This window comes from Perca flavescens, chromosome 8, assembly GCF_004354835.1.
Source record: "Perca flavescens isolate YP-PL-M2 chromosome 8, PFLA_1.0, whole genome shotgun sequence".
Taxonomy (NCBI): Eukaryota; Metazoa; Chordata; class Actinopteri; order Perciformes; family Percidae; genus Perca; species Perca flavescens.
Window position 1 is genome coordinate 3,149,028 of NC_041338.1, and position 26,994 is coordinate 3,176,021.

At 40.0% G+C, this 26,994-nt stretch overlaps 2 protein-coding genes across 2 annotated transcripts; one reads left to right on the forward strand and one right to left on the reverse strand.

Annotated features, from left to right (window-relative positions):
• Window positions 1–5,574: 5,574 nt before the first annotated feature.
• slc23a4 (solute carrier family 23 member 4) lies at window positions 5,575–15,633 on the reverse strand. Its single transcript, XM_028584346.1, has 12 exons — window positions 15,586–15,633; window positions 14,643–14,771; window positions 12,855–13,012; window positions 11,157–11,316; window positions 8,820–9,001; window positions 8,217–8,337; window positions 7,977–8,133; window positions 7,598–7,851; window positions 7,298–7,462; window positions 6,271–6,379; window positions 6,074–6,169; window positions 5,575–5,843 (listed from the first exon to the last, which is right to left on the reverse strand). The coding sequence occupies exons 1-12, from the start codon at window positions 15,631–15,633 to the stop codon at window positions 5,575–5,577; spliced, it is 1,848 nt and encodes a 615-aa protein (XP_028440147.1).
• Window positions 15,634–22,052: 6,419 nt separating this feature from the next.
• Window positions 22,053–25,696, forward strand: LOC114560805 (intestine-specific homeobox). The gene is made up of 5 exons (XM_028586439.1): window positions 22,053–22,428; window positions 22,535–22,591; window positions 22,693–22,841; window positions 24,425–24,538; window positions 25,353–25,696. Exons 1-5 carry the CDS (start codon window positions 22,281–22,283, stop codon window positions 25,527–25,529), a joined length of 645 nt encoding a protein of 214 aa, XP_028442240.1. The 5' UTR covers window positions 22,053–22,280; the 3' UTR covers window positions 25,530–25,696.
• The last annotated feature ends 1,298 nt before the right edge of the window (window positions 25,697–26,994 follow it).

Consider the following 26,994-nt stretch of genomic DNA (forward strand, 5'->3'; position numbering starts at 1 on the left):
AAAATAGGCTATCCATACTACTACTATAATAATAATAGGTAGAATAATATTAATAGGCTATTAATAATAATTTATATGGTTGCTGATGTGAGATCATTGACATGTGAGATGCCCAAGATGCCAGGCAACATATCTTCTTCCTTCCTTTTCTCTTGTCAGCATAAATCAGCACCGCCCCCTGGTGTATGAAAGTCAAATGTACAAGATATGTAGCCCACTAGTGACTCCCAATGTGGGGTCCAGGGACCCCCAGGGGTCCTTGAGGAGTTCCAGGGAGTCCCCAGCACAAAGGGGAATTATTTACTTGGAACTCCAACCATCAGTAACATAATGACACAATGTATGACTATTTTCATACACTGTCTGTAATACAACATCAAAAAGCAAAAATGTGATCAGACTGGGATGAAATAGACACTCTTTTCTTAAAAAATATTTACAGAACCTCTGGTGAACATTCCCTACACGTGATCCCTGATTTGATCTGTATGCACCACTAGGCCGCAAAGAGTGGCAAGGAGGCTATTTCCTGTTGCTAGGTAATGACAACATCTGCAGTTAGACCGTTTGATAGATTCTATTGACTATGATATTGATGGTTTTATTATTTATATTGTATTTATTGTATATATATTACTGTTTGTTTTAAAGAGAGGCTATGTATACTTTATATACAGTGTAAAGTTGTGTGAAAAACCCACACTCAAAAAGAGTCTGGGTGCATGAAAAGTGAATAAGGAGAGTTCATCCTAGTTAGAGAGCTAAGGTAGGAAAAAAAAAAAGCTATTTCCTGTCCTGGCCTGCTTGACAGCCAAGGTGTTGGGACAGTGGAGCCTGCACCGCAAGAACTCCTGAAAATAATAACTGGAGTATGTCCATCTCCGAATGTAGAATCATCTCAACTATCCAATTCCAGTTTTGGGAAATATATTATTACATCAGCCCAGAGGGTTAGTGGCCTACAACTGCCTTCCAAACCCCACCTGATTCGCGGTTTATTTTGGCGACGGTAATGTTATTAGTGTTGTAAGTTAGCAGTAGACTTAATTAACCTGACCCAGGGTGAGTCTGATGAAAACTGATGTGTCTGCCCGGTTCAACGGAGATTTTCTGGCATTGCAAAGCACTCTGAAGGAATAATCTCCGAGATTACGTTATGTTCTGCCAGCTCACAGCAACTTAATACAATAGCAGGAAAAGAGTCAAAGGCTGTAGTAGTAGTAAGTAGTGCTACTTTGCACATTTTTGTGGGTCTGAGGTCATACGCGCCGATACCGTACGCTGATACTGAGCACCCACGTCAGACTGCCAGTAGGCTACATTCATTTAAATTTAAACATTGCAGTTGGTGCTAAGTGGAGAGTCTGTCATAGTGTGATTGGTTATGTCGTTGGCAATGATTCTTAATTTCCCACGAAGCTGATCGTGGTTACGTGTCAGTTAAACTTCTCATCTCCAATCCTATCTGTATTTGTGAGAAGTGGCGCTGTCCTGAGTTGAAAGATAGCCTACTTTACTTGTTATCGAGTTAAGAGGCATGTGTGTTCATGTCGGCCGCTTTCCTAAGGTTCTGAAATGCAAACAATTTTTTACTATTTTTTTTTTAAGGGCGTGCGCCCGTGAGCACCCACGGAGGAAAACATAAATCGGCTCCTATGTCTGAGGTGTAGTTCACATTTTAGCTGCCAAAGCTCCGCTGCTCTCTGGTACCGAGAAGAGGAGCTGCCAGCGGCTAGAGCGGCAAAAGCCAATGTGTGCTTCTTTTACCTATATATATATATATATATATATATATATATATATATATATATATATATATATAACAATATATTTTGTATTTCTAATCCAAACAACGTCAAACTTGGCACTGCACTTACTCGTGCCCGTAGCAAGACACCTGTCAAGTTTGAAATCCATCGGACTAACGGTTCAAGAGATATGCGCATAACACACAGACACACAGACAGACAGATGTTCCTGCAATTTATAGATAGATGATGTTGTGTGAGACCTGAGCCTTAAAAAGAGAATGTACAGTAGTAAGTTTTATACATAGAAATATTGACAGTACATTCAAATCTGTCCAGTTTGTGGATCAATACTTTTTGCAACTGTTTTTCAAGGCTGTCCTTCAGAGCATACTGTCCTTTGGTCTGATTAGCGTGTTTGGTAACATGGGCAGCCTAGTCTAGAATAGGTTGCAGCGTATGGTCAGTATGGCGAGTCGGGTCATTGGGTGTGACCAGCTGCTCAGCTGTGAAGGACCTCATTCTGAGTAAGGCTGAGCACATTCTTAGTGACCCTGAGAGCTGTCAGGGCAATGGAAGGATTCTGCAAAAGGAAATAATAACAGCCAGGTTTAGCAAGTCTTTTGTTCCTTTAGCAATTACATTGTTGAATGAAAGACATACAAAAACATAAGATTGGATGTTATTTTGTATGATTTGAACAGCACATCCATAATCGCCTATTCAACTGCTCAACAGATCAAAGTTGATCTGACTAAAAAAACCTCAGTTATTTGTCTGAAACGTATCTTTACCATGTCAAGTGATATACTACTTCACTATAACAAAGATGACTTAATCCTGTGTGATCCTGAAATGGCTACATATAGCCTACCTCAGTTCCTACTACACTGCATGGTTGCATTTTGGACCTTAAATCATTGATCAGCAGCGTTACTGACCAATTTGCTCTGGATAAATTGATTGGTGATTGTTCAACTTGAAAAACTATGCAATAACATCATCAGACTTCTATATCAAAGTGCACTGTCTTTTCTCTATTGGACTATTATGATTTTTGTGGGATAGATTTTGTGAAGCACATCCCTAAGAGTTAGAGTACACCACCCCCAGACTGATCTCGGGTAATATTGGACCATTCTGATGTAGGATTTTAAAATTAAAGACTTTGAAAATGGCCAATTAAAGCCATATTTTAACTCTTTTTCAGGCTGCTAATTAAAGCCATATTTTAACTTTTTCTTTATTCTGTTTAGAAGGACTCATTTCCCCTCAGGTTGATAGTACACCACCCCAGACTGTTACTTGGGTAATATTGGGCCATTCTGATGTAGGATTTTAAAATTAAAGGCTTTGAAAATGTCCAATTAATAAAACCAGCCCCTGAAGAATGTTGGAGATACTGGACAGAAAGTGAAAACAGTGGTCTAAATGGTCTGGAGTGAAATATCTCAACAAATATTGGACGGATTGCCATAAAATCGAGACGTTCATGTTCCCCAGATGATCAAACTCTCGGACTCTGGTGATCCCCTGACTTTTCCTGTAGCACCCTCATGTGGTTGTATGTGAAATGTCACAACAACTTTATTATCTTAAAATGGCATAATCAGGTCAACATTTCAATTTGTCCAATACTTTGGTTGCGTATACCAAAGATGTAATATAAGGATACCGGTCCCTGGTGAAATGCTCACCCAGCGCATAAGCCAAAAAGGTTTTCTGGCTTCCAGGTCTGCTCTCTGTGTAGAATCAGTGTGTAGTATAGATTTGGGATTGTACTCCCTAAACATCAGTATGTAAGGAATGTCATTTTAATCATGTTAGCTTGCTGATGTTAGCATTTAGCTCAAAGCCGCACTGTTGGCTACAGCCTCTCAGAGCCAATAGCAGTGGGTTTTTGTTATTAGTCATCACAATATATCAAGAATTCATGGACAGAATGTTGTACATAATCAGGGAAATAGGCTATGAACTCTGTTTCTGTACAATTATTAGTATTTCAAGTTTAGTTTTTAGACTTTATTCAGCGAATGCATAATCATGCTCAATCATAAACACTAAAGTAAAGGGAAAGGTTTTTGCCTGTGAGCTTTCTTAGACTGCACAAGATTTGTTGTAGGTAACTTGCTTTCCCCATGCTGTGGGAATGAGGCTGAGATGTTAAGCCCGTATACACTGCATGTCGAATCATCTGAAGCCTGTTGTATGATCCGTGTGTCATCAGTCACCTGACACAAGTCATCTGTAAGGTCAGAGTTTGCAGAGTTTAAAAGGCATTTCATACATTAACTGCAGTAAGTCCCGTTGAGAGCCCGATGACCTGGGTCTCACATGTGCCAGAACAGTTCAGAGTTTGTTTAAACTGCTTGTCACTGAGGTTTCCAGTTTAACACTTTCAAGAAGCGTTAATCCCAAGACAAAAAAGTGATGAAACCTGAAAGAAAGGCTTTTCTCAGAAAACTGCACTTGCTTTTTCTACCATCCCTCATTCTCACTGTGTTCTCTCTCTACCCACCAGCCCTGTTCCCAGCTGCGAGCAGAATAAAGCGAGGGGTGGCAAGTGCTGTGAACCCCACCTTCCACAACTCTTTCGAAGATGAACATCTTTTATTTGAAGTGAGACGGACATATCCATAAATAAGTGTCTGAAGTGTTTAACCAGCAAATATACCTCAATAATGAACACTGATCATTTCTTCTTATTCTTCTGGTCATCTGCCAGATCCTGGTGGATGGAATACATTTTGAGAACAGTGGAGAGTTTTCAGTGCAAGATGCTGAGCTGGCTTCTCTCCGCAAGACAAAAAACCTGAAAACCATCTGTGAGGAGATCATTCCCAGGAAGCTGACAAACGTATGGAGGCTCATCTCTGGCCTTTCAAATCACATTGGTCACCTGCATCAGGACTATTTTGAGCGCACCCTGCTGACCTTGGTATACACCGCTCAGGATATGGCCAATTCCACAACTGAACACCAACGAGGCGCATGGATAGGGTCTTTTGTTCGTTTGTACAAAGCCATCAAGCAGGATCTGACAGGGACAAACTGATACCAGTGTTGCAATGCAATGGCTCCATGATGGAGTTTAATAAGCACGTAAGAAAAATATCCATTGAGATCAGAGGGCAGTCCTGGTTTGTACATTGAGGAAACACTGCATCTTGTATGCTGGCAGGGTAAAAGGAGCCTGAGAGAGAAATCCTGTCAGAAACGGTTGCCACAAATAGGTAAAATGCATAGACTGATAATGACACAATATTAAATATGGTATACATGAAACCATACGTTGGATTTAAATGCTGAATAAAGCATTACATTCACATCACGTGGTTGTGATCATATTCTAAGACTGAGGAAGAAATCTAATAAAACATCAAGCAAACTAAATGAATCATTGTTTATGCGGAACATTGTTATGCTCTGTGAATACAAATTATTGTACAGAAAAAATGTTTTCAAGAATACATATATATATATATGTATTCTTGAAAACATTTTTTTTTTTTATATATATATATATATATATATATATATATATATATATATATATAGCTTTTATCAATAATAATTTACAAAAAATCGACTAAATATAACTTCAGGTATCTAAGCACCCCCCTAAATAAAGTCCATATATTAACCAATCTTATGCAAGGTGCTTTTTGCAAATGTCACTCCAAAAGGTCACATGGAATACTTTGCACCATGTTGTTACAGTAACATGTCTTTAACAAAGGACAGGAGATCCAAAACTGAGCTGCCTCTGATGGTTTTTGGAGAGAAAAAATCCCCCAAAAATGGCATGCTGAATTGAGTAAGCAACTCACAGAGCAACTCCAATAATGATCTGTGAAGGTTCTGGATGTCCGAGTGGCTGCTTAGGCTCCAGGGCATTAGTATCTGCTGTGCATCCATCCAGGGAGCTGGACTCACCAGGAGGGCAGAAAGGTATGTACCGCAGCCAGGAGGAAGAAGACAAGTATGAGCTGATGCCAAAGGGAAGGTCGTAGACTTCTCCGCTCTCCAGCGTGTTGCTGCAGTCATCCTCGTGAGCCTTGTTCCAGGCCAGGATGCCTCGTTCATGCTTTGATCCTGTTGGACACATGTTAACTGCATTAAACCATTCTATTACGATCTACTGAAGACTCAAGACAGTATATTGACTCTTCACTTGACATTTGTGCTGGATCTTTATGTATTGTTTTACAATGTTATTTTGCTGTTAATATGATGATACTGGTGAGTTGATCTAGATGAGGATTTAGATTACTTAAACAATCTAAACATAATAAACTATTAATGTTATTAAATGGAGAAAATACCTGGAATTGTGTTGTCCAGTATGAAGCCAAAGAAACCTCCTACAAACATACTGGTTGTCAGAAGTACTTGCAGCACCTGGTCGACTTCAGCAACACCTGAACTCAACACAATATAATAGTTAAAATAATCACGTTAAAGTAAGATATTTTTTCTGAAAAATACAAATGATGATACAAGTGATATTTTATTCATTCACCTGTAGAAATGGCTGTGGGGTTCTTAAAAATCCAGTTAGGAATGACCAGACCAGAGAACATGGAGAAGCCAAAAATGAAGATGTTTCGAGAAGAATTCATATCCGCATACTGAAAATGTGAGAGTGAAAAAAAATAGGAGAAAATGTAGTGCAATTTTCATGCAATATTTTTATTTATTAGACAGGGACAATAATCCTGTTTGTAATATTTATGGACAGGATATCGAGGCGTAGTTGGGGTGGGGAGGGGTTGCAGTTTGGTGGGCTGGGGATCTCATCGCTGCTCTTTGCAGATGATGTGGTTTGTTCGCGAGTGAGGGGACAATGGAGCGGGAGATTGGTCGGAGAATCGGCGCAGCGGGTGCGGTATTACATTCAATTTATCGCACCGTTAGATTTAAAAGAGAGCTGAGCCAGAAGGCAAAGCTCTCAATCTACCGGGCAGTTTTCGTTCCTACCCTCACCTATGGTCATGAAGGCTGGGTCATGACCGAAAGAACGAGATCCAGGGTACAAGCGGCCGAAATGGGTTTCCTCAGGAGGGTGGCTGGCGTCTCCCTTAGAGATAGGGTGAGAAGCTCAGTCATCCGTGAGGAGCTTGGAGTAGAGCCGCTGCTCCTTTGCGTCGAAAGGAGCCAGTTGAGGTGGTTCGGGCATCTGGTAAGGATGCCCCCTGGGCGCCTCCCTAGGGAGGTGTTCCAGGCACGTCCAGCTGGGAGGAGGCCTCGGGGAAGACCCAGAACTAGGTAGAGGGATTATATCTCCAACCTGGCCTGGGAACGCCTCGGGATCCCCCAGTCGGAGCTGGTTAATGTTGCTCGGGAAAGGGAAGTTTGGGGTCCCTTGCTGGAGCTGCTCCCCCCGCGACCCGAAACCGGATAAGCGGACGAAGATGGATAGATGGATGGACAATGCACAGCTCCTTAGCAGTACCAGAGTTAGCTAAAGTTAATTTTCATCTGTAGTCCCTGGAATATATATAAGTCAATGTTAAAAACATCAACAATTTAGCCGAAAAGGTATGTACCTGCAGATTAGAAACTCCTGCTGCAGAGATGACGCCAAACATAACCATGAACATCCCTCCCACCACGGGTGATGGGATAGTGGTGAATATGGCGCCCACTTTACCAAACACACCCATGACAACCATCAGGACTCCGCTGGCTACTATCACCATGCGACTGCCAACCTGCCAAAAGAAAAATACAGAAGAAGAAATGGTTCCTCTTTAAGTTTTAAAGTTGCTTATCCACACATCTGTCCGTTTTAGTAAATAACTTCCAGATAAACTTCTTATTGGCGTACACATAGAAGCTCATCTCACCTTTGTTATACCGAGGGCTCCAACATTCTCGCTGTAGGAAGTGGTACCATTTCCTGTACCCCAGGCTCCCGCCAACAGACAGCCCAGTCCCTCGATGCCAATACCCCTGTTGATAGCATGTTTAGGGGGAGGTGGAGCCCCCGACAGCCTGGCACAAGCGTGGTAGTCCCCTACAGACTCTATCATGGAGGAAATCACACCAGCCAAGATGCCAACCACCCCTGCCAGGCTCACAGTCGGCATCCCCCACTGACCTAAGTTTGGATTCAAACACAAGAAAACAGAGAATGACACAGTGTGTACAGTATAATACCATTTTTCCTAATAACTTTTTAAATACAAAAACGTCACTTCAGGTGATAGCTTGGCAGCCTCTTACCTGGGTACGGAAAACTGAACCAAGGAGCTTGGCTCACAATATCTCCCTTTAGATCAGTGCGGGCCAGGTAGCCATACCGGTCTGGTTCAGCAGGAAGAACATTGGAGACTGTCAAAATGTAGCAGATGAGCCAAGACAGAGTGATTCCAAGCAGAACCTGTAGAAAGAATAAGTAGAAAAAAATGTCTAAAGAAATGCATCATTTTTTTCATGTCCCTCATCAACTTGTTTGCAACATACTGGGAGAATCTGAAAGACGTAGACACGGGAGGTGTGCAGCTTTTTCTCTTTGCTGTACGTAGGAAAGGGCACAGATATGTGACGGAGGTACTGGGAGAATAGGATGATCAGTGCTGTGGTCCTGTGTGAAACAGGGACAAAGACATTAATTCACCATATAAAATTCACAGTGTTACTGTAAGTAGTAGGACGAGGTTACTTTGCAGCTAAGTCTACTTCTGAGGAACATAAAGCAGAGTAGAGCAACTAAGCAAGGAACTTTTAATAGGCTTCCCTGCGCTGCCAAGAGATTAAGATTTGACACAGATTTCCGTCTATAATTATTAATAAAAAACGTTGCTGTGTCCCAGCAGGGGAGGAAGCAGATTTAACAAAACCTATAAGAGGTTTGTTTGACAGAAACACATTAAACTTGCATGAACTCCATTTTTACAGAGATCTCCATTTAGCAAAACCTAATTACATGCAACATAATCAGTGGTCTTAAATTCAAAAAAAAAAAAATAGAATGGCAGACTTGACATAAGCAGTTTTATCTTTCTTTTACTCTGTAGCAGAATGATCCCAAACACTAATAAGACACTGTTTGGGAATTGTACCCACATGCTAGAGATGCCCCAGTGTTTGCCAGCACTGGTACCAGCTGAGTCAAACAGAGACAGTCCAATGAGAGCAATGGTGGGAGCGATGGTGAGAGGTCCAATGAAGCGCACGAAGAGGCCGATGAGGCCAGAGAAACCAACAAACACCTGGAAGAGTGAGCCCACCATAATGGACCCCTGCAGCTGAAGACAGACAAGTAAGAGGGCATCAAAATGTGGCATCACTCTTATTACAAATTCCGGGTTAGTAGAAAAACGTGCTCTGGTTTATTGGCATTTTTTTAAAACCAATGACAATCGCCTTGGGCGGTGCTAAGCAACGGGAAAAGCAACGGTGCCACAGCAAAATAGCCTCTGGAAGGAACTTGTGGTTACACTTTAGTTGAAGGTATCTACATAAGAGTTAGGGTTAGGTTTTTGGGTTAGGGTTAGAGTTAGAGTTAGAGTTAAGGTTCATGTGTTCATGACAGTGTCATGTCACTCTTAAGTAGATACCTTCAAGTAAAGGTTTACCAAACTTGCTTTGTTGTGTACATTTAAAATTTGGTTTAGTCGTGCGAGAGAAAACTCAGATTGGACAGATAGTCCTAGCCTCGTGAGACTGTCCTGATCTGGCGAGCTCCAGTTCTCTACTCGCAGATCAGTCTGGCATCGTGAGGTAGAGAAAATTTGGAGCCGTTCGCCAAACGACCGGGCCAATCAGCGTTGGTTTTGAGGCGGGTTTAGGTGGTGATAGACAGATGGTTTATCCAATCAGCTAACCAGTATTATCAGACAGCGGTAGCCCTAATTCTCTTAGCTGCTTGCTAATGCTTTTTTTCTCTTGGATCCTTCTTTTTGAATATGGTCCGGGAACCTGAAATGGTGCCTTTTATTCCTAAATTTTCGTTACACAAACGGCAAATATCCTTTACCGACATGTTGCTTGCTTGCTGAGCTAACGAGCTATGCTTTGCCTGCAGCAGCAGGGGCACTGGTTGTATTTTCTTACGCTTCGTTGATCTGATTGGTTGATTTGGCCCGTCTATCACCAACATAGGTGATAGACAGATGGTTTATCCAATCAGCTAACCATTATTTTCGCCCCTTCCCAAAAGTTCTTACAGAGCTGCCAACTTTTCCCCAAACCTTGGAGTGAGATTTGGTGGGGCGAACCCAAACTTTTTCTACGTACAAAGCAAATGTCTTTGGCTCATTCAGCATCATTACTGTCAGGGTTTAAAATGTGATTTGTTATGTGGTGGGGTTCTCCCTAGGGGGGTCCAGGGGTATGCCCCCCCGGGATTTGTTTTTAAAATAAACCATTAAATGGCACTTTCTGGAGAGTTTTGTGCAAAGAAATGGAGAAATCGAGTCTTACATGATATGTGCAAAACTGCAAAATTTGCATTGTTGTAGTCTCAACAGGTATTAGGGCATTTAGCATTTACATTACTGTTAATCAGTCATCACTTGATGATACACATTGTATTACCTTGTTATGCTATAAGAAGTGACCCATACAATGTGCCAAACATAATGTGCTACATGAAGAGACAGTGCAGCATATGACAGTAGCAACAGCTGAGAAGATTTGGGTCTGTGGTGACCAGGTCCACCTCACACAAACTTCCTTCTCCCCTTCTCTCTCTTTACTACTACTACTACAACACACACACACACACACACACACACACACACTAATGCTTCTCAGTGTAGGGACCAGGGACCCGAAGTTAAATTTACATTGGTCTACCAAAGGGATCTACTAGGACCACTGAAATTCTAAAGAATGAGAACCACTGATTTACATACATTCTAATCCTTTAAAACTAAATAAATAGAAATAACCATTTTTTGGGTACCAAGGGGACTGGTGGCCAAAGACCAAATCTCATTAAATTAGGCAGTGAGCGAAAATCATTCTTCAAACAAGGCCTCTCCCCACCAAAAGGTCCAGCAGAAACTAGACTGAAAAATACCAACAGCAAGACAAAAGACACAGCATGGCTCATTTTGTGCATGTGTTATAGCCTTTCTCAAAAAAATGTTGTGCCAAGGCCCAGTAATGTTTGGCCCTTGTCCTCTGTGCCCCACTTAATGTAATTCTTTTGGAAAAAGAAAGACTATTTTTTCATTTTATGAAACATTTAATGTATTATTTATATTTATGTATAGATATGTATATATATTTATGTCTGATTTTTTGAATAATACCATTCAGGTTCAAAACTGGCCAATGGCACATTGCATGTGAACAAAATACCATTTACAGAAAATAATCTTGTTTCAGCTGTCAACTAAAGTTCATTGAGTAGCGCTGTAAGTCGTGTCTACAAAGATCAGATGGTTTACTTACTGCTCTCATTCGACTCTGCCACACCTCTATGAAGTCTGTGGAGGAGGTGTTGACTAGGCTGGCATTTTGGGTCCAAGCTGGACATGTCCACTCTGGCATGGACAGCATTGCCATGGATGGTGCCAGCAATGTGAATGTACCCCCTTGGAGAATGGGCAGTCTGGAAAATGTCAAAGAGACAGCAGGAGAGAAGGGAGTCAAAGAGATGTGATGCAAGAATAGGTGCACTTCTAGACCGGTCCTACATCATCAGATATCATCATGTCAGATGTAATAAAAGATAACTTAAATCAACAATTTTAGTACTTTAAAAAAGCAATAAGAAGGTTACATTTGCTTAACAGATGTGCAGCTCTGCTCAAGTCCACCTCCAGGGGCTCTATCTGTATCTACAGTATGTGGTTCATTCACTGACCTATGATACAGTGGTTGATTTAAATCATGTGAAGATGGCCAGAGTGACATTCTAATTAGACTGACTAACTTAACTGAGTTAAAGCCATCTGCCATGTAAAAATACTTCTGATGCTGCTCCCTTCACTGTCAACACTTCACATCAGACCGTAGCAGACACAGAATTTTGTTACAACAATTTCACAACAGTCTCTTAGAATAGGTAAGTCAGAATAGTCTGTAGTTCTTTTTTGGAAAACATTAATAAAACTCATGGGGATACTCAAGAAGCATAGCTAACAAATATCTTTTAATGGGAGTTTATAATGTTTTCATCCTAAGGGACATAAATAATTAGTGTTGTTTTCTTTTGGCTCCTCAAACCTACCGGTTGATTTCCTTACAGATGACCTCCAGGTATTTGGAGAGAGACAAGAAAGCATCCGTGGTGCTAAGCTTGGGGGAATGTGAACTTAGCGAGAGCTAGATTCCACACATAATAAGATGGAAATTCCTTCCCTAATCCTACTGTGACACCAATATTCAGCCACTCTGCACAAACATAGTGCACGTTCAGAGCAACAAAACATGGTGGAAGTTTGTAGTTCCCTAAAACAAAATTAGCCATTATGTCATTTCAAGTCTTCTGTGTGTATGTCTATGCATGCAACGGATCCCTCACATTGCGTAGCTTTAACGCTATGTGAGAGGAGTGCTGTTCGTCTTGATTTAGTTTTCCTTTTGGCTGCTCAGTTCTGGCGTCTGCAGCAACAGAGAAGAAGTTGCACTACTGCATCATATTTGTACTATACTGTACTGAATGTATTAATTGCCTAAATAGAAATACTGGGGCAAGACCACCACATACAATTACAGAAGGAAACATTTATGTAATTTGTTGTTACCCAGTTTTTCTAATCACAGCTAAAACGACCTCGACATTGGAAAGCAACTTAATGTAAAAGCTCTACAATAATCCTTTAAATCGAAGCTGTGCCTACTAACGTAGAATATTCTATTGTTCATGGTTAAGGCTGAACATTCACTTTGGCAGGCTCACAGTAAAAAGAGGTTAAGAAGGAAAGAGAGTTCGTTCTGTTCTGCTTGTTTGATCAGAAGAAGTAGCATAGCTAATTCCACTTTAATGCAGTACTGCTGTACTGCTGGATTTCGGTGTGAAAGCACGAACCAACACAGCTCTGAACTGATTATCCAGAGATTAGATTATATTGTCTACAACCATCTCTAATTAACATCCCACAAACATCTTCTTGCTCAGGAACTACCTCTCCTTCACTTTCTTACCTAATGCCGAAAGTAACTTGCAACAGAGTGCATACGCCAGAGACGAAGAAGATGGTGCTGATGAGGTGGCTTTGTGTGAGGCCATCAAACTGCAGACACAACCCCGAAGACAAGATTAACGGGATGGCGATGATACCTCCAAATGCAGTCAAACAGTGCTGAGAGAGCAAACACAGGGGGAAAGATATCAAGAGATATATTATGTTTGCTGTATGGTACATAGGGGGGAAATTAACAAGATTTAACTGATATTTACGTGTTTGTAGCACACCGATCAATACTGTATAAGTGCACTACCTATAAAGACTGTAGAGTCTGTAAAGTAACGGTAGATAGTGTAAAATAGGAAATAGTTTATATGGGCAAATAAACACAATACTTAGTCATGTTCCAGATCACAGATGCTATGTTAAAGGTCCCATGGCATGAAAATGTCACTTTATGAGTTTTTTTAACATTAATATGCGTTCCCCCAGCCTGCCTACGGTCCCCCAGTGGCTAGAAATTGTGATAGGTGTAAACCGAGCCCTGGGTATCCTGCTCTGCCTTTGAGAAAATGAAAGCTCAGATGGGCCAATCAGGAATCTTCTCCTTATGAGGTCATAAGGAGCAAGGAGCAAGGTTTCTCTGCTTTGCCCACCCAGAGAATTTGGCCCACCCATGAGAGAGAGACATCATGGCTTTCAAACGAGCAAAGTGGCCACACCCCCACCCTCCACCTTGTCCCCCCCCCCTCCTCTTCAATAGCTACAGACACAGAAATGTAGTCAGTCCTTAGTCATATACTAAGGAAAGCTCATTGTGGGACTGGCTCTAGTGGCTGTAATTCTGCACCAAGGCTGAATTTCGGGAAAGAGACTTCAGATACAGTATTAGGGGACCACTAAGGTCTCTATAAAAGAGACTTCAGATACAGTATTAGGGGACCACTAAGGCCTATATAAAAGAGACTTCAGATACAGTATTAGGGGACCACTAAGGTCTATATAAAAGAGACTTCAGATACAGTATTAGGGAACCACTAAGGTCTCTATAAAAGAGACTTCAGATACAGTATTAGGGGACCACTAAGGTCTCTATAAAAGAGACTTCAGATACAGTATTAGGGGACCACTAAGGCCTATATAAAAGAGACTTCAGATACAGTATTAGGGGACCACTAAGGTCTATATAAAAGAGACTTCAGATACAGTATTAGGGAACCACTAAGGTCTCTATAAAAGAGACTTCAGATACAGTATTAGGGGACCACTAAGGCCTATATAAAAGAGACTTCAGATACAGTATTAGGGGACCACTAAGGTCTATATAAAAGAGACTTCAGATACAGTATTAGGGAACCACTAAGGTCTATATAAAAGAGACTTCAGATACAGTATTAGGGGACCACTAAGGTCTATATAAAAGAGACTTCAGATACAGTATTAGGGGACCACTAAGGTCTATATAAAAGAGCACCATGTCCTGGGACCTTTAAAGGCAAACTACAGCCGCGAGCTGTAGTTCCAATGAGTCAACCTGTAGGGGGACCGAAGGTGGAAAAGTTGCATAGTATGCCTTTAAATAAACTCACTGACTTTCACGACACTTTTCCCAATCAGCCGTATGTAAATAAAACCTAATCAACCGTGAAGGAAACGTCAAATGGAAGCTCTCGTGACAGTGTGTTAATGTTTGCATCGTTACATTACATTAAAAGCTCTTCTACAGGCTGTTAGTCAGGTAATGACTCAAGACTGATGGTCAAACATGGCTTAAACAAACACCCCCCCACCCTTGCTGACGTACCTGGATGCCTAGGACGATGCACAGGTACCAGGGAGGTACATCCGTCACACAGTATGCTAGCTTGTTGTTGTCTCCCTCCATTTCTTCTCCATTTTTTGTGTCAGGTAGATCACAAAAGCGCCCTTCAAGCTTCAATTAATCCGACAGAGAGACAGACAGAGGTCCATGAAAGATACAGAAGATCTTTTTTTTGCACTGAGGCAAACTCATTTTGGAAAAAAGGATTAGATCTCAACAACAGCAACAATGGAATGCTTAAACACTTGTTCAACTAGCACAACTTTGGGACACTCATAGACTTTCCCATCTTGACAATTCCTAGTCAGGAAATAAATGCTTAATAGCTCATGACTTACTAGAAAGCCACAGTCAGATCAGATGAGTAACACATTTTCACAGTTTCTTGTCAAAGTTTAAAAGCAAGAATTCAAGAATTCTTTCCCTAATCCAGTTATACTGTAGATAAAAAAAATATATATTTTACAAAAGTACCATCACTTTTGGATATAGTTTAGATTTGGACAGAAACCTTTTTTTCTCGAGCTAAACAGCTTGTCACTTATCTTTTCAATAATGTGATTTTAAACAGGGAGTAGCAAGAATGTAAACAAGTGCATTCCTGTGTTTTCATGACGCTAATTTGCTAGCTATTCAATGTGGTGTCAATTATTAACTGACCAAAACATCTAGTTGCTGCTGTGGTACTAAAAGACACAATGCATCTATTATGTAACGAGTTCAGTTAGAGGAGAGGTAAATCACCAAGTAATAATTATACATGCAATCCGGATGTTTTCACAATCACACAATTTAAGAAGAAATCACTGTGTTTTCACATATTCATGTAGCATTACAAGTACCATGGATTTTACAAGAACATTTAAAGTATGTACTCGCTTCAAAACATCGCTTTGTAAAAAAATGAATTTAAAGTTATACTCACTCCAAATGTATAGGGGTCAAGACTATTACTGTCCTTTTCTGGAGTCATGTCAGCTTCAGCCTACAGGCTCAGGTTGTGGTCTTCTGAGCCCAAAGCAGAACAGAAAAGTGAAGAAAAAAAAACATTAGTGAGAGGGGAGGGAACACATCAAGAGAGGATGGGAGAGTCTGATAGAAAAGGGAGAGAGCTGGGCGTATGGGTAGGGTGGGCAGTTGGGTAGGAAGGAGCAGAGGTCAGACAATGAGACTGCTGCGCTTGTTTGAAATGAGTCCCGCCAGCAGCTCATGTGAGCCCAATTACAACAGTAACAGCAGCTGACCAACCAGCGAGGCAGGGAAGAAATTCACATTCAGACAGGGAATACACTCAACATGTTTTTTTTTCTCCGTCTCTCTTAAACACACTCTCTGCTATTTTTTAATCTCATCACAAGAGCCCTTTAAGAAGCCTTCAGGCCTCTTTAGATGAGGGAGCAAATCCTTCAAGGCAATACTTACGGTTTGCTCTGGCCTGTTGTTGTTTAACACACAGTCAAGTCAAATCTCTGTAGTCAAGGGTTGATATTTGAAATCCAGTCTTCGGGACTTAGTCTTGTACTTTCCAGCCTACTTTACTTCTAATTCTAAAATTAGATATTTGTTTTGGGAAGGCAAACCTTTCTATCACATACTACAAAGCTAATATTAATGATGGGTAAAGGTTCAGTAAATGTTAACTTCATTTACCAATTTACCGTAAAGCTCTCTTTCCCCTGAAATTAGATTTGATTAAATTATATTATTAGTCTAAATTAAGAGTTTGATAGCAGCCCACATCTACTTAATTAAGTAGTTTGTAATAGCAGCAGCAGTATGTAAATTGTAATTTACCCATTGGGAATCAATAAAGAGTATACGTTATTATAAATTATTCTCACACTATTTGCATCCCGCTGTATTTGCACATCCTCTGTCACAGGATTGTTGTCTGCATGTTGTTTCAGAGTCAAGATCCAGGCCACAGACAGGCAGCTGCATGACACCAGGAGGAAGAAAAAGCTAGCATGAGGTTATCAAGCTCAACACCTCAGCAGGTTCATATCAGATCACATCCTCCAGCTACCTCTTCTGATGCCAATCTCACATAATAGCTGCACACTACCAACTGCAACGTCTGCAATGTACTAGTTGATTTTGTTGTAATACTTTCATACATTAAAAGTGCATACACTTATCATTATGGATCATTGTTGTGATGATACACAATTAATGAATCGTGTTGAGTTCTGTCATTTGTTGGTAGGCTGGTCATAAAAATGTTACAACCTAAAAAAAAAAACTTACAGGATAACTGCTGTACAATTTTTGTTTGTTTTTTACCGCACATACTTTCCATAATATAGGAGAATTTGTATTATAAAATAGAAGAACATGCAAAATTGTAGCAAAAACATTTTTTGCAGCAAATCGTGCCAAACCTATTAAGACCGATGAGGTCTCATTTGCATTTGTCTAAAAGAAGACTAGAATCTACTGCCATGATGGCAGCTCATAGACTGTATGATATAGTCTATGTGTCATCTCTGTGAAGTTAAGCTAAATGCAAACGTCAGCATGTTAACTTGCTCACAATTACGTTAACGTGCTGTCAATGCTAAAATACCAATGTTATTAAGCAGGTCTAATGTTTAACATGTGTACCATCTTATTTTATTGTATTAGCGTGCTAACATTTCTCTAATTAGCACAAACCTAAATTCCCGTCAGCCTCAGCTGACGGGAATTTAGGTTTAGTCATAAACCAGAGTAGCCTACTGGCAAAATTAGAATTTAGAACTGATGGTGGTGCTTGATGAAATGTTAAATGGCGATCTATATAATCGTTGTTGAGACATTTCACTCATCACCAGAGTCTGTGCGCAATTTCATGGTAAGACAGCTAATAGTCATCAAGATACCAGCAAACAGCCAACCCATTGCAATCCCTGGAGCAATGCTGCTAGCACAGCTAATATTCTGACAGAAAACTAGCAAAGAACCATCAGAGAACTGCATAGCCTTCAGTAGGAAACAGAAACTGATAATTATCTGTAACATTAGGTTATGTACAGCCTGTGCAGAATTCAAAAAGCTGTTACAGAATACTTTAAGAAAGCTTTCGTTTTCACTGTTATGGGCTGTTCAAAAATAAGGAATGGGAGCATGAAAAAATGCACCAAACAGAATACTTGAAGGAAATTGAGCTCACATGCAAAGCACAGAGAGAAGCAGCGCCAGGGCATCATGAGGTCTCCTGCCCTGTGTGCATGTGACTGCATGCAGTATACTGTATAAGGATCTATCACATGTCAGGTAGGGAAGGCCTTGGATTGGTAGTATTGGTAGTATTCTTTTAAATCCCTCTATGAGGGCTGAGTTAAGCCAGACTCATATTATGCATGTGTATGAGTAATGTGAGCCATGGTATTAAATGTATTTTAACCATATTTTAGGTGGTTGAACTGGGAGTAATAAGCAGCTAAGCCATTGTTGTCATCTGCTCATTAAAGCGTGCTTATAACAGCTCTTAATACCCTTAAGTAAATCATCTGTGTGAGTGTGTCAATTCATCATGTAGCCAATTTAGTGAAGAAAGAAGGAACTTTTTTTGTTTCTTACTGTCTGGATTGAACTACAACCTATTGTTGATAACATCAGTCACATCTAAGATTTGGGTCAAGCTGTAACTTAGAGGCACATGATCACATTAAGCCACAGATGTGTGCCTGAGAGACTTTTCCATAAACCAATTGGGAGATGGGGCAGCATGCAATCAATCGCTTAGTGGAAAGGGATCTTTTACAGAAAAATGCATTGCATGTGTAGAAATTAAAGCAACACCAAAGATTATTTTGGACCTTAAAATAATGTTTCCAAAATCGTTTCAGTGGTTCATCAACTCATAACAGGGTGAACGACACTTCTGCATTCGCTTTGTGGCCCTCTATCGGCTATAACAGCACTATGCAAGTTTGCCAGATCGGGTAGCGGATCTGTAGTTCGAATGAGAACGGTAATGGACAATTCCGTTTCCAACCTGTAGTGGGACCGAAGAGGAAAAGTGCTTTGGTGTTGCTTTAAAAGTTCAAATGTAAAATTTTAAAGTGAACTTCACACACCCTCATTGTTAAATGATACATTGCTTGCTTTGGATTAGACAATATAAGATTCTGCTATAATATTACTGAGCAAATCATCTTGGGTCTATGTAAACAAAGAGTTTTTTATAAATAAAAAAGAATCTAGTCTCGCTTTGCCAGACCTTCCTCCACAGCACTGCAGAGGAGGTTTCTGGCTAGTCCACACAGCATTCCCGAATGGGAGACAAAGGTGCTCTGGTTTATTGGCATTTTTTAAAGGTCTCATGACATGGTGCTCTTTGGATGCTTTTATATAGACCTTAGTGGTCCCCTAATACTGTATCTGAAGTCTCTTTTATATAGACCTTAGTGGTCCCCTAATACTGTATCTGAAGTCTCTTTTATATAGACCTTAGTGGTCCCCTAATACTGTATCTGAAGTCTCTTTTATATAGGCCTTAGTGGTCCCCTAATACTGTATCTGAAGTCTCTTTTATATAGACCTTAGTGGTCCCCTAATACTGTATCTGAAGTCTCTTTTATATAGGCCTTAGTGGTCCCCTAATACTGTATCTGAAGTCTCTTTTATATAGACCTTAGTGGTCCCCTAATACTGTATCTGAAGTCTCTTTTATATAGGCCTTAGTGGTCCCCTAATACTGTATCTGAAGTCTCTTTTATATAGACCTTAGTGGTAGTGGTAGAGATCTGAGGAGAAGTTAACCATAGTCCCCAGAAAGTTTCAGAACGCCAACACAAAGAAAGAGGAAGGTAACGGATATATAGCTGAAAAGTGTGTGATCCGGCGGTATTCCCGGCGGCAACGGAGCAATCCCGGAAGAGGAACGTCGTGGATATAGACAGCAAAAAGAATCTGAAGTCTGACCTTAGAGGTATAGTTTAGTTTCTCACTGATCAGCTGAAGGAGTTTGCTCTCCTATTCCTGTCAATGGGTATTCAACTCTCTTCTCATCTATTAAAGATGATCCTGTAGCCTACTAGACGGTTCTGTGATCAGGGACAGGACAGTGATATAAATGATTTTGTATCACTGAAACAGCCCCAAAAATAAATTAATAACAACAAAACAATGTAGTTATTTGGATGAAAACTGCCTAAGTCCAAATATTTTGGGCTCTAATCATGTGGCTTCTGATCCAGGGTCCACATCCCGTGACTCTGCCAATTTTACAAAGAGTGCAGCTTTTAAATAATCACTTACAATGAGATTAACCTTTGTTTCTCATTCATCTGTGACAGAAAGCTTTACTTTTTTTACCCATACTCTATAGCAGTGTTTCTCAAATGGGGGTACGTGTACCCCTATGGGGTACTTTGGAGGACTGCAGGGGGTACGTGAGCGCTTTGTTTTACGTTTTTGTTGCTTCTTGTCACTATTTTTGACCTGTTCTTGCCTTCCTTCCTTCCTTGCTTATTTTTTCTAATGTATTCTTTTTTTCTTCATTTGTCGAAGTTTTTGTGGCGTTTTCAAAAAACAATTGCGCCTTTTTCAAGGTTTTTGTCACTTTTTCGAAGTTTGTCTTCCTTCTTTTTACTGTTTTTTTTACAAGTCTGTCGCTTTTTACAGTTTTTGATGCTATTTTCTACCTATTCTTGCCTTACATCCTTCTTTCTACCAACTTTTTCCAAGTTTTTACTTTTTTTTTTTAAGTTTTTGTTGCCTTTTTCATTAGCATCAGTTCCATGGCTGTTGTTTGGTAGATCTATCGCTGGCCAAGGGGTACTTGGCTTAAAAACACAATTGAAATGGGGTACATTATTGAAAAAAAGTTTGAGAACCACTGCTCTATAGGGTAACGTGTCCACCCATGACTCCTGATATGTTAGTACAGGGATCTTCAACAGGGGGTCCGGGTCCCCTAGGGGGTCCTCAGAGTCACTGCAGGGTGGCGTCCAAATAATTGTTAATTTTTAAAAGTTTTTTTGAAAATTTAAAAAAGTCTTAACATGAATCCAACGTATTATTAGCAAATATAAATCCCCACTGCTTACTGGCCTATAGGTAAGGTATTCATTAAGGTAGCCACCGACAGATGAAGTTAATCCTAAGGATTCACTGTGCCACATGTATGTGTAACATTAACACCTGATTTATAAAATAATGCCAAAAATTATTAGGCTATTTTACTGTAATAGCTTAGTATTCTATGCAAAAAAAAAGGTAGGCCTACTCTTTTTTTTGGTAGGCCTACTTTTTTTTTGCATTGAATACTAAGCTATTGTATAAAGGCTTTAGGCCACCCTACACATTATTGTAGGCCCAGTTTAATATGCAACTTCATTTTAGACAATTTATGTAGTAGGGGGTCCCTGCTCCGTCTCTCTTTCAGTTAAGGGGTCCTTGGCTTAAAGAACATTGAACCCTTGCGTTAGTATACATCATTACAGACCACAAGAGACACATGTGGGTCACATTTTGTGACTCCTAAAGAGACCGGAGAGGTAGAGAATAGCACCACCTGCAGTACATGGTGAGAGTGCAAATCTGCTGCTTTTATCTATTTATGACTGCTTCGACATTGCAGAAGTTTGAGAAAAATGATCCTGATGATGTCATTAGGGTTAGTTATTAACATTAACAATGTATCAGATCTGGTATGTGTCCCAGATCTGGTATGTGTCCCAGTAGGCTATGAGTCCCAGTGAGCCAGCGTGAACCCTACCAGGACCTCCTTCTATGAAATGTCAAAATGTCTGCCATAAATAAAGGTCTATTACTGTAACGTCACCTGATCTTTGATATGACATACAGGAAGACCTCAAAAGGGGCATTCTCACAGTAAAGTCATAGAATCAAAGATGAATGCACTGAAGAGCTAACACCACTAGATGGAGACCCACTAAAAACATAAGACCTGATCTCCCACAGAGTCACTGACAGCGTGTGTTCCCAGTGCATCTCTGAGGTGAACTGAAGTGTGAGAGGGTACATTGAGGCCAAGGAGATAACGATTAGCCTTCCAACAAATCTGGTGATAAGAAAGAGAAGCAACAGTAGATATGTTTTATAGTTGACTATTACACAGGTGTTAATAGAACTAAAGAGCCACAGAGATTTTTGTTTGAGCTTGGCCCTACAATGCAATAATTACTTTTATACGCTGGTTACAATGAAGGCAGTAAAACCTCAGAGTACATGTACACAACTCAGTTCTATTAAATGGTGGGTATGAAAGAGTGATAAGGGCAGATAATATTTTTGAGTTTATATATTTACAATGAGCACGCCTTAAGTTGAAAATTCTTTCGTAGAAGTATGCAGTTCCATACGCTCCTCCCTGATAATGACCATGTGATGCAGGTCAAACACAGGCTGACAGGGGAGGGAGGACAACCTGACTGTCCTCGCCTCGCAGAAAGTAGAGTGCAACAAAGATACCAGAGAGGAGAAGAAGAACAGTTTTCTTAGCCTGAGAGCTGTTGGATATTTTGAGCTCCTGAACACTGGTGAATAAAGTCTATAGGCTACTAAAAGGAGCTATCTGATGACGAAGGTGCTGATGGCCGGGTGATATTCTGCTTGGGAATGTAAAATAGAGATAGAGATACAAGAGAAAGAGTCCCGTGTGAATCTGAAATGGAATCTCAGCCGCGCAAAAAATTATCCCATTCAATTGAAGAAATTCTAAGGAAGCCCACATGTGTCAGAAAAGAGAAAAGAGTTCATCGTGACTGGTCTGTTATCAAGGAGAACACCAGGACATCCAACCAGCTCTCATGTGCAGGTAATATGTTTTTTGTTTTTTTTTATCTTTCTTTGCTACATCATAGTTGCCATTAAAACATGATAAATATTCCTGTTAATTTTATACCTTTTCTCTCTGCCAATAGAAACTCCACAAAATAGACTACTTGAAGAGACTCCAAAAGCCACCACGGGCTGCATGAGTGAGTATAAGGATTTAAACAGAGAAGGAAGGAGACACATTTCAAAACATGCAGAAATGATGCTGACGAGGACGACGAAGGTGACGCTTATTTGTTCACAGGTCAGAGGAAAAAGAGGCAAACGAGGGTCACTTTCACGCCGTTACAGGTGCAGGAGCTGGAGAAAGTCTTCCAGCAGTCTCACTACCCAGACGTCAACAGCAGAGACCAGTTAGCGTCCCGCCTGCACCTCACTGAGGGCCGAATACAGGTAGGACACATGCAGCTCTTCAGTACTGATCAACAGTTTTTTTTTTTTATTTAATTTCAGTATTCTTCTTTTTTTTTTTGTCTTTGGCAGTCTTTACAAATGAGTGGGGGTACACACTGGTGTCCATTAATGTTTGTATGATTTCACCAAGAATCATCATGGCAACATGAAATAATACATTCATGCTTGGTTTGTTTAAATGGTGCATTATATTTAGTTTATTAATTAGACAATATCTAACCCCTGTGTTGTCCTCAGGTCTAACTGGACCCGTCCTCAAAGTTTCTATGTCAGAAATTTGGGTTTCTTTCAACTTAATTGCCCCAAAATAACATGGACGGTTCCATACAACGCTCTGCTGCAAGTAAAATGAAGGATCAGTTCACTACTTTCATTACATTTTGGGTGTTTCCTTTAATTTGATAGCATTTGAAAACAACAGTTGAAATGGTTTTAAAACAGTATCTTGATTAAACTTCGACATAAACCTTACTATTAGTCAAAATAATTCATAATTTCAGCTAGATATAATTTCATTTATCTATAATAAGTTGGTGTTAATGGTGGAGAGGGGGGGACCACAGAGGTAGGACAACAAGTTGCATGGTCGACAGGAAGACAACACAAGGGTTAATTATGTTGAAAGAGAAGAGAAAGAAAAGAGTGTCCCACACTCTGGCTCCATATGCATTTCACTATTAATTCTGATGACGTTTTGGCCCTAAGGCCTTTATAGAGCGTGCTGTGTTATGCATATGGAGCCAGAATGTCAGGTCTACCTCAAGTGATCAGCACCTCACGACAGCCCCCGGTGTGCGTTCATTTTCTATATATTCAATGTTTAATGATGTGGCATTTTACTTGTCAAACCCATGTCATCATTTTACGTATTCCTTTTATTATTAAGTTCACATCAACAAACAATGACCAAATATAGCCCACCTTGTTTGTTGCTGACATCACTTTTTAATTGTAAAAGGAGTCAAGAAGTCAAACTGGGGTTACTAAAAATTCATTGGATGTTCTTAAAGGGATACGCCACCGTTTGTTGAAATAGGGCTTATCACGGTCTCCCCTAGCTGTAGATAGGTGGGCCAACGCATTTTTTGAACATGCATTGTTTTAGTCCAGTACTGCTAGTTAGCTTAGCATAGTGAATGGAATCCTATGTTGCCGGTTAGCATGTTGTGAGTAAAAGTGAGCCAAAAAAAAAAAAAAAAAAAAACTAATTACTTGCACTGAGACAAAAAATGCGTTGGCCCACCTATCTACAGCCAGGTAGACTGTGATAAGCCCCGTTTCAACAAACGGTGGCGTATCCCTTTGAACAACAGACTGATTATACTAAGTAGTCATCAATGGAACAATAGCAATGGTCTTTGGACATTATACAGAATACAGAATTTTGACATATTACAGAATAAAAGTATGTATTAAAAAATTAATCATTCTTTGATGATGTTTTGTACTCAGAGGAAAGTGATAACAAAATAGGCCTGTATTTACTCAGCTACATACAGTATATATGGTTAAGATGTAAGTATGATTTATTTCACGTGTGTTGTTATTTGTTTGTGTTTCAGATTTGGTTTCAGAACCGCAGAGCCAAATGGAGGAAGGCAGAAACAGTAAAGGATATAGAACTGATGACCAGCCGGGACGTCCAGCCAGCCAATCACCAGCTGCTTTATTATGAGGTAACACCTGACATATGACATACTGTATATTTGCCCATCGAGGGTGCATTGCATCTTTCATACACAAAATGCAACAAAGGAAAAAATATGATATAAAAATCTAAAATAAAATACAAATAAAAAAGAGCTAAAAATGTAAACAATAATAAAGTTTAGTAAACAATAAAAGAGGAAGGAGGTAAATAATAAAAACAGTTAAAGAATATATGTTTTTGACATTTATACCTGATGCTTCATTTATTTTATTTATAATTTTTTAAATTTTTTTTATTTCATTTACTTTATATACTACCGGTACTATATTTTTAACTTTTTCTTCAGTTTTGTTGTTTTTGTTGTTTTTACTTGTCTTGAGAGTTATCCATATGCCATCCAGGGAAGGGAGGAGGGGAATTTTTAAAGACTGGGGCCAGTTGATAAATATCATTACATTACGTGGATATATGTATATAGAGGCTGATGGATTCTTTTATTCTCAATCTAACCTCCAGTGTTGAAAAATAGAATTAAAATAAAAAAATAAATTAAAGTAAAAAAGTAATATATGTATATAAAACATAACAACAGCACAAATCATTACCATAACCACTTGCACTTTAATATCGACCGGTAGTCTACATAATTATATGCTCACTTTAAAAAAAGATTTTGTTTTGGAACAAGATACAAGGACAACATGATTTCATAGTGGAAAATTGGCGAAAGCGTTATCTAATCAAAATGAATCATACGATACGGCACAGGTTAAGTGATCAGCGATTCCTTTGTTGTTTTTGGAGATAACTACTCATGAGTACTGTATGTGCTCTCCCAGCTCTCCCAAAAGCCCCCGCTGCAGGCAGGGTGCTGGCTGCCATGCTGCTTACCCAAACCCCGTCAATCAACGCTGTTCCTCAGGGCGACATTCGCTCCGACACCCGCCTTGCTGACCAACACACATTCCCCAGATCCCAGGACTCTGTATTTTGACCCGCTGGGGACAGACAGATAGCAACTTCTGTACAAATGATGACACCATTGTGTTAAATCACATGAGTATCTGGTGATATACTGCAGACTACAATCTCTAAACTATGTTTGTGTAACAGTTTAATGGATGAGCTTTAACTGCCAGATGTGTCGACTGTGTTGACAACTTGAAAATAAAATGAATCTTAACAACTGACCATTTTTTTTCCCTGTTACCAATAAAGTTGACCTTTAAAATGAATATCCTGGCTGGTTACTGGCTGCAGTTAACTTTCACGTATGCAAGACCTTGTGATGGGTCTGTACTGATTTATTCTTACATGTCAAGGTTTGAGGCCACTCGGTGCTGCGGCATGCTTCTTGGCAGAGAGTCTTTGTGCTGTGTTATTGTACATGACACCACACTTCCTTGTCTGAGATTAGATACAGCGCCACCATAAACAGGTCATTCAGTTGACTTTCTGACAACCTGTCCTTATCTTAATTTGGGCTGATAAATCAGGGTTATTGGCAGGTCAGCTGGGGGGGGATTTAGAGAACTTGTAGAATAGGATCAAAGGGGAAATACCAGCTGAAGGTATAGTCAGTCACTGTGTGTTGGTGCTGTAGTTAATAATTTGATTTTTTTTAAGATAATTTTTTTTATTATATATAGTGACAGAGGATAGACATGAAAGGGGGAGAGACATGGGGGATGACACGCAGCAAAGGGCCTCAGGTTGGATTCGAACCCGCACCGCTGCAAAGGACTCAGCCTACATGGGGCGCACGCTCTTACTGGGTGAGCCAGAGGCCACCCTGCTGTAGTTAATGATTGTGGCTTGAATGAATAAAAATACAAAAAGTGTATATGAATGTCTTGATTGAGCTTTATTTATTTTGTTAAACAATATTACAAATCAGGCTACTGTTCATGTGTAATACAACCTTTCCTGTGATGATGTAACCACTTGTACTTTAACTGTGTCTGTGAAACTTGCTTGTGACAGCGATATTGTTCTGTGAAAAGGCTCCAACAGTGACATGAACCTGCTCACATCCCGTTCTTTCCAAGAAATGTTATCTAAGTCATTTTTCTAATAATTAGCAATTATAAGAAAGATAACGCAGCATCGCCTTCACTATCATTGCCATAACTCACTTGACAGTACCATGACTGATTAGATTCAGCAAGCCTCTGAGAGCGGGTAAACTTTTCACCCCGGTCGTATCTTCTTTTATTGAACGTGTTTGCTGTAAGAACGACTGGGGCACGGTTGCACAAATAGTTGGTGGAGACCATCAAACAAGGCAAACTGAAGCTAGACATGACATTTATCTGAATCATATGCCCTGGCCAAAACCAAAATATCAACATTTCCATGGACAATTGCTATAAAAATGCTCTGGAAGTGGTAGATTATACATTCATTGCCGTTGTCTGTATTCGGGACCAAGATGTTAAAGGTCCCATGGCATGAAAATATCACTTTATGAGTTTTTTTAAC

What these genes read in the sequence shown, in the direction of transcription:
- slc23a4 (XM_028584346.1), bottom strand. Translation starts at nt 15,633, where the DNA reads ATGACTCCAGAAAAGGACAGTAATAGTCTTGACCCCTATACATTTGGA. An exon ending in ACGTCTTTCAGATTCTCCCA is followed by an intron (nt 8,134 to 8,216) that starts GTATGTTGCAAA and finishes TTCTTTCTACAG; the next exon opens with GTTCTGCTTGGAATCACTCT. An exon ending in CCCCACAGCCATTTCTACAG is followed by an intron (nt 6,170 to 6,270) that starts GTGAATGAATAA and finishes TGTTGAGTTCAG; the next exon opens with GTGTTGCTGAAGTCGACCAG.
- LOC114560805 (XM_028586439.1), top strand. Translation starts at nt 22,281, where the DNA reads ATGGAATCTCAGCCGCGCAAAAAATTATCCCATTCAATTGAAGAAATT. An exon ending in AGCCACCACGGGCTGCATGA is followed by an intron (nt 22,592 to 22,692) that starts GTGAGTATAAGG and finishes ATTTGTTCACAG; the next exon opens with GTCAGAGGAAAAAGAGGCAA. An exon ending in TCACTGAGGGCCGAATACAG is followed by an intron (nt 22,842 to 24,424) that starts GTAGGACACATG and finishes TTTGTGTTTCAG; the next exon opens with ATTTGGTTTCAGAACCGCAG.